The sequence below is a fragment of the Lupinus angustifolius genome, chromosome LG01, assembly GCF_001865875.1.
Source record: "Lupinus angustifolius cultivar Tanjil chromosome LG01, LupAngTanjil_v1.0, whole genome shotgun sequence".
NCBI classification, from domain to species: domain Eukaryota; kingdom Viridiplantae; phylum Streptophyta; class Magnoliopsida; order Fabales; family Fabaceae; genus Lupinus; species Lupinus angustifolius.
In genome coordinates this window covers 28,081,865-28,089,785 of record NC_032009.1, presented here as the reverse complement: position 1 = coordinate 28,089,785, position 7,921 = coordinate 28,081,865, and the positions used below count along the sequence as shown (strand labels likewise).

Genomic DNA, 7,921 nt, shown 5'->3' with positions numbered 1-7,921 from the left:
TCATTTTTTAGGTGATCAATCTAAAAAGAGTATTAAGTACTTCTCAAACAAATAAAATTAACCAAAGCACTAACTTGAGTGATTAAAATTCAAACTTTAGAATAAAAGAAGAAGTAGAAATACATAATCAACTAACAGATGAAATTGTTAGGAGCATGAGCCATCCATCCAAGGATTGGATGCTTTAGGTTCCAAATGAGATTACAAAATGGATTTTTGCATCTTATTTTCCTTCTCATTTCTCCTCTTGAATTATATGAAAAACTACTCTAAAACTAGCCTAAAAACTACCTAAAATGAAAGGAAAAGAAGAAGAATGAACTAGGAAGAATTTAGAATGAATTTACAATGTCTTACAAATGAGAATTTCATGCCTTTTTATAGGCCAAAGTGCAAGGTGCTCAACTGCCTTGTTTGGCAGCTAAGTTGCTCACCTTTGGCCCCTATGAAGAGCCACTTTGGCCCCTACTTGACCCCTATGGTGGGCTAGGTTACATGCATGGTGACACCTCCTCCTTCTTGTCATAGCTTTATGTCATCCATGAGGTCATGTTCTTGGCCTTTAAGCAAAGAAAAAGTAAGATGTTCCATGAGTTGACCTAAAAATCATTTTTCTGGTGCGCCAGCCGCTTAGCCGACTTGGTACCTCGCTCAGCTGCCTGTTTCAGGAGCTTAGCTGACCTGGTTTCCCGCTTAGCTGACCTGGTTCCCCGCTTAGCTGACTGGTTCCATGCTAAGCTGCCTGTTTCAGCAGCTTAGCTAGCCTGGCCTAGTGCTTGGTGCTGGCTGACCTGGCCTGGTGCTTGGTGCTTGGCTGGGCTAGACAGCTTTGTGCTTGATTTCTTCATGGTGAAGAAACTTTTTTTTCTTTGGTTTGTTACTTGAATTTTGTTGGTTGCTTGGCACTTTTGAGTTGTTTTCTTTAAATTAAGGTAAGCATTTGATTTTTTCAAGTTGCTTGGCCTTGCTTGGCCTACTTTAACTTAGGTTTCTTCAAGACGAAGTAAGCTACCTTCCTTCAAGGCTAAGTAACCAAATTAAGCACATAGCATGCCATGTTTTAACTTGATTACTTTTAGCAATTCATTTTGAGCTTTTGTCTTGAATTTTGGCTTGAATTCTTGTCCATCTTTGAATTTATTCTTTAATATTCAATTTCCTACAAAACTCAAAGAAAACTTGGACAAGAATTAATAAAGAACCAATTTATTCAATCATGCAAAATTCACCTAAAAAGTGTTAATTTAAGTTGGTTTTCTATAATTTGCATAGGATAAGTGCCATAAAATGATGGTGAAAAATGTATACTTTTTGCACTTATCAATACTATATCTAAGTGTTTGAATACATGCTAGCATCTAGATAATCCTAAATAAGTGCACTTATCACCAATAAATGCATGTACTCTTAAGTGTATACTGCATGCCTGATTGAATATGCTTTCATGTATCTTTTGGCTCTGAGTTAAGTGTTCATTAAGTTTTTAGGATAGATCGTCTATATTAGAGTCTTAGAAAAACCTCTAAAATAATTCAAACAGTGCCAAAATATATTTATGTGACTTATTTAATCGATTGTTCTGTGTTTTAATCTATTACCTGGACTTTTTCTATGTGATTTAATCGATTATTTGTTCCTTTAATCGATTACTTGGACAAAAAATGTTTTAAATTTTTAATCAATTAAGCTCGAACATAATGGATTAACTGTATTAAAATTCAAAACTTGTTAATCAATCAACACAAAGGTTAATCGATTAAGTGCAGTCATAAAACATATTCAAACACAGTTATGGGTTATGTTTCTTCAAACCCTAACCTCGTTAAATATGTCTTCTTGTCCCAAATTAATCTTGTAATTCATCCTCACACTCGGATTAGAGCTACCCAATCTTTATTTTTTTCCTCCTCTAATCCTCTAACTCATCAATTTGGTTGAAATTGAGTAACCTAAGTTTACCCCCTTTCTAAGCCTAATTTGTGTTTCCCCTTTTAATCGATTATCCATCTCATATCTCTGCCAAAATGAGTAACGAGATACCCAAGAGAGTAAAACATATTGTTGGAATGAACAATTATCTTTGTCATCCTGGATGAATGAGAAATCTTAATGTTGGAGGGTCTTCTTCGGGTACTAGGCAGAATCCATCCCTAGGTTTAGACCCATTCTATGCTCATGCTCTTCAAGCAGAAAGGTTGGCGAGGTTTGTCAGCCGGAAACCAACATACACCCGATATGCCGACATGGCCTAGATGGTGGAGCAAGGATTTCAATTCCTGCACGAATTGGAGGTACAAGGGATTGTACAGTTTTTGGAATTAAATGGCAGCATTTACACGTCTCTAGTTCGATAATTCTATGCTAATTTCCAATACAAGGATGGTGGATATAGAAGTATGGTATAAGGGAAGTTGATATTGTTAATGGTGTGTTGTTTATGGTTATTGGAGGCTTGGCATGTGATGGTGGTTCGCTCAGAGATTGTAACGATGAAAAATGGAGCGCATATGACTCTACAGAGATGTAAGTGCCAAACATACCTAAATTTCATACACTTTTATGCCACTTATCTTAAGCATAATTAGAAAAAACCAACTTAAAACAATACTTTTTGTATAAAATATCACAATCTTGTACATTTGTATGTGTATTTCTTTTTTATGTATTTTTTAGGATTTTGAATGAAGAAAAGAAGAGAAAAATGACTCATGGTCAAAAAGTCAAAAATCAAGGTGCTCAACCAGGCAGCTAAGCATGGACTAAGCCCCATTGAGCTGACCTGGACACCAGCCTAACCTGGACACCAGCATGACCTGGACAAGCTGCTCAAGCAAGCAGCTGAGCGGACCTGCTTGGCCGCTCAGCGTAGGACCAGACTAGTCCTGGCACGGTCAGACCTCAACTTGACACGGTCGGACACAAGCTTGGCACATGCCCAAGCTGCTGAACAATCAGGGTCCAACCAAGCAGCTTAACGGATAACCAAACTCCTGACCAGATCAGCAAGCACCAGGGCACGTCCCAGTCAGCACGGTCAAAGTTGTTGAACAATCAGCTTAGTGGTGCAACAGGTGTGTTGAGCGGTGTGCACCTAGACTTGACTTAACCATCAAGCAAACCATTAAGTCACCCATGACCTCACCTCAACTAGTCCACCATAGGCTTTTCAGAAGTAGCTCACAATAGCTGATTTCATAGCCCACAACTAGCTTTGATAAGTCAAGCATAAGGAGGTGACAAAGCTACTTGATCAAGGGACCAAACCCATGTTGAAGGGTTTGGTCAGCTGCTTAGCAATCCAGCCAAGCAGCTCAGTGGTCCAGAAAGGAATTCTATAAATAGGGTCCAATTCATTCAAGCAAAAGAGAACCAATTCCACTTGAAAATAACAAGTCTCTCACTAGAAATTCTTTTCTGAAGTTCTTTCTTCATTTTCTTAGTTTTTTAGAGCTTTATTTCAAGTAAGTTGTAATTTTAGTTTTGAATTCAAGAGGAGAAAAGGAGAAGGCAAATGAGATGCAAAAATCAATTTTGTACTCTCATTTGGAACTCAAAAGCATCCAATCCTTGGATGGATGGCTCATGCTCCTAACAATTTCTTTTGAATATGGTTATGTAATTTCTACTTCTTCTTATATTCTAAAAGTTTGAATTTTAATCATTCAAGTTGGTGCTTTGGTTAATTTTATTTGTTTGAGAAATACATAATGCTCTTTTTAGATTGATCACCTAAAAAATGATTTCAAGTCAATAAAATTACTTGTCTCAAACACTTAACAAATAAACTAAGAAGGGATTGTACTACTTAGTTTATTTGCCAAGTTAAGCATACTTTTCTTAAGATCGTATATTCATTACTACTTAAATATTAGGGTCGCCAATGACTAGGGTGTGACAACCTAGTCTCTTTATGGACGTAATATTGTTTAGTAATAAATATAAGTGATTATCATTCTACCATATTAGGACATACACTAAAAGGAGGATTTTGTCCTCATAGTAGGTTTAATCGATTAACAACATCGATTAACTGTTGTATAAAATCTAATTCTAGGTAAAATTGAATCATACATTATCGATTAAGATCCATTATAATCGATTAACATCGGTAGAATTTACATTTTTTTCCTTTCTTTTGGAAATAAGCTTTCATATATCATTTTGCTTATTGATCATGCCAAAATGGGGAGAAAAGTTGTTGTTTATCTTTTGCAGGAGTTGCAAGAAAAGAAAAGTTGAGGTTTCCTCAAAGAAAATGATGAATCACCCAATGCTCAAATTGAGGGGGCGCAAGAGGAAGAAATGCGCATCAACTTACAAGGAAAGTGCAAAACATAGTTGATTACAATTAAGCAGATCCAACAAAGAATTGTCAGATCCAACAAGTATCAACAGGTGTTTGTCATCATCAAAATGGGGGAGTTCCGCAATTTATTTATTCTTTAATATCAACCTTCCTTAAGGAAGAAGTTTGGTTTGTTAATAAAATGAACCCAAAAGGGAGTAAATAAATAACGGTCACTTAAATTTATTATTCTTTTATTCTTTATTTATTTATTTGTATCTAACAATTAACTATTCATCACTTTTGTATATTAGAATACCATTAAACCGGTGTTGGAATTTATTCCACAAAACCGAGATGGTATTCAAAGATACTTAATAATTATGTAATAAGGGATTGCTTTGATACCATTGTACCGGCATTAGAATTTATTCTAACAAAGGCGAGATGGGGCAAAGAAGGAATAACTCATTCACATGATTATTAAGAAGTAATTTGTAACTGGAATATTCTTGAAACCATTATATTGGAATTTATTTCAACAAAGTCGAGATGGCGAACAAAGAATAAAACCGAGTTCACTTACTTAATCAAATAAAAAGAACACACCAAAAATGATATAGAAATAACCCTCTCAACAGATCAGCATCTTGCTAAGGGACGATCTGTTGAGATGGGAAACAACCTCTCTCGAATCCAAATACGCTTTCAACAAATTGGTGCCACTGCCAGGGAATTGCTTCAATAATAAAACATTTCATATTTATATGTCATTAATCAAATAATTGTACATCAAATTATTCTTGCCTTTGTACAAGTTATTTTAATTTCTACAAAGATGTACATTATGATTTCTTTACATACTAAGCTCCTTTCTTTTGGAAATAGACCAAACGATTCGTTTTGATCTCAAATTTTCAGACATGGACCAACATGTTGATCCGCAACAAGAAATTTAGCAATTCATCACAGAATTTCAATCCAAGCTCAATATGGTCCATCACAAAATTTAAGATTTGCCTGAACAAATAAAGCAAACCAACAAAGCAAGTTCTTGGTGCAATAATTGTGCAAACAATCAAAATGTCTATGCCTTCCAAATCAACTCCGACTTATCATGACAAATTGGAGAAAATTCTCGACCAATTCATCAAACCACTATCAACCATCAACAGAATACCAGTGATGCTCTCACAAAAATAGAAGAACAAATCAACAGCTTGACAAAAACTTACCTGGTCAAATCAGAATTTTGTAAAAGTGTTACAACTCGAAGTGGAAAGATAGTTGGTGGAGTTGAAAAACAAAAAGAGAGATTAGATGAACAAAATAAAAAAGAAGAAACTGAAAATAAAAAAGAAGAAAAAGAAAATAAAAAAGAAGAAAAAGAAAAGGAAACTAGTGAGGTAAGAAAAGAAGAAAAGCAAAACCCACTAGTACAGGAAAAAAATACCCTACTCGATAGCTCCGTTAAAAGCCAAAAAAAAGAACAGTTCGCAAGATTCATGCAAATATTCAAAACTCTGCAAATCAACATCTCTTTTGATGAGGCCTTGGAGCAAATGTCAATTTACTCCAAGTTCATGAAAGAACTGTTATCCAAAAAGCGGAGTTATCAAGAAAAAGAAGTTGTTTCACTCAATGCCACTTGTAGTGTTGTTCTTCAAGCAAACATTCCTCATAAGTCCAAAGACTCAGGCAGTGTGACCATTCCGGTTACTATTGGAAATGTGTCCGTAGGCAAAGCTCTCGTTGATCTTGGATCCAGCGTGAGCTTGATGCCAATGCCCATGATAAAAAGAATTGGAGGAATTCAATTAAAGCCTATAAGGATGTCCTTGCCACTAGCAGATAGATCCATAAAATATCCTAAAGGAGTTGTAGAGGATGTTCTGGTCAAAGTGGACAAATTCTTAATCCCGATTGATTTTGCTGTCATTGACAAAGTCTTTATGAGGACAGCAAAAATGGGGATCGACATGGAAAATGGCAAACTACTAGTCCGAGTTGCGGACGACGAAATAGAATTTCACATTTTCCATGTGATGCATCATCCGAAGGATAAAGGGCAATGTCTGCACCTAGATGTTATTGAAAAAAATTGTGCAGAACACCCTCAACCTGACAAATCCTCGGAGATGCAAGAAAATAGAGTCGAGGAAGAAATCATTAAACATTTTTCTGATGAATTGTTTCTCCAGCAGAAAAAGAATCAGAACTGGAATTGAAAGAATTACCGTCCCATTAAAAATATGTTTTCTTAAATGGGGAAGCCAACAATCCACTTATCATCAATAGTAAGCTGTCCAAATTGGAAGAAGAAAAACTTATACAAGTCTTGAAAAAGCACCAAGCAGCACTGGGATGGACATTAAAAGATCTCAAAGGCATCAGTCCATCATATTGCATGCATAAAATTATGATGGAAGATGATTACAAACCATATGCTCAACCACAAAGAAGACTTAATCCGGCAATGAAGGAAGTAGTAAGGAAAGAGATTGTGAAAATGTTAGAGGCTGGCATGATTTACCTCATCTCAGATAGCAAATGGGTAAGTCTAGTCCAAGTGGTGCCGAAAAAAGGAGGGATGACGGTAATCCAAAATGAGAACAATGAACTCATTCCAACCAGAGCTGTTACTGGTTAGAGAGTTAGCATTGATTACCGCAAACTTAACGCCGCCACAAGAAAAGATCATTTTCCTCTACCCTTCATGGATCAAATGTTGGAAAGATTAGCCAGAAAAGCCTTCTACTGTTTCCTGGATGGGTATTCCGGATACAATCAAATTGTTGTTGATCCATTGGACCAAGAAAAGACAGCATTTACATGTCCATTTGGTGTTTATGCATACAGAAAAATGTCATTTGGACTATGTAATGCTCCTGCAACTTTTCAAAGATGCATGCTGGTTATCCTTGCTGATTTGGTGGAGAAATGCATCGAGGTCTTCATGGACGATTTTTCTGTATTAGAAGACTCTTTCGAAGCTTGCTTGACAAATTTCGAGATAGTTTTGGTAAGATGCGAGCAGACTAATTTGATTCTGAATTGGGAAAAATGTCATTTCATGGTCACTGAAGGAGTTGTACTTGGGCACAAAATTTCAGCTAAAGGATTAGAAGTTGATAAAGCCAAGATAGAAGTGATCGAGAAGATGCCTCCTCCGACAAATGTTAAAGTAATCATAAGCTTTCTCGGACATGCTGGGTTCTATCGTAGATTTATCAAGGACTTCTCCAAAACAGTTAAGCCCTTGTGCAACTTACTCTTAAAAGATTTTGTCTTTAACTTTGATAGTTCCTGTTTAGAAGCATTCAAACAATTAAAATTATGCTTGGTAATTGCTCCTGTCATAACTGCACCAAACTAGAAATCCCCATTTGAACTGATGTGTGATGCAAGCAATTATGCAGTTGGTGCAGTTCTATGACAGAGAAGGGAACGAGTTTTTCATGCAATTCATTATGCTAGCAAAGTTCTAAATGAAGCACAAATCAATTATGCTACAACTGAAAAAGAACTGCTAGCAATAGTGTTTGCATTGGAAAAATTTAGAAGCTATTTGATTGGGGAAAAAACAATTGTTTATACAAATCATGCCGCAATCAAATATCTTCTAAAGAAACCCGA

General features: G+C 36.0%; 1 protein-coding gene across 1 annotated transcript; it reads left to right on the top strand.

Annotated features, from left to right (window-relative positions):
• On the top strand, positions 5,848 to 6,513 carry LOC109331253. Its single transcript, XM_019565677.1, has one exon. It carries the CDS (start codon positions 5,848 to 5,850, stop codon positions 6,511 to 6,513), a length of 666 nt encoding a protein of 221 aa, XP_019421222.1.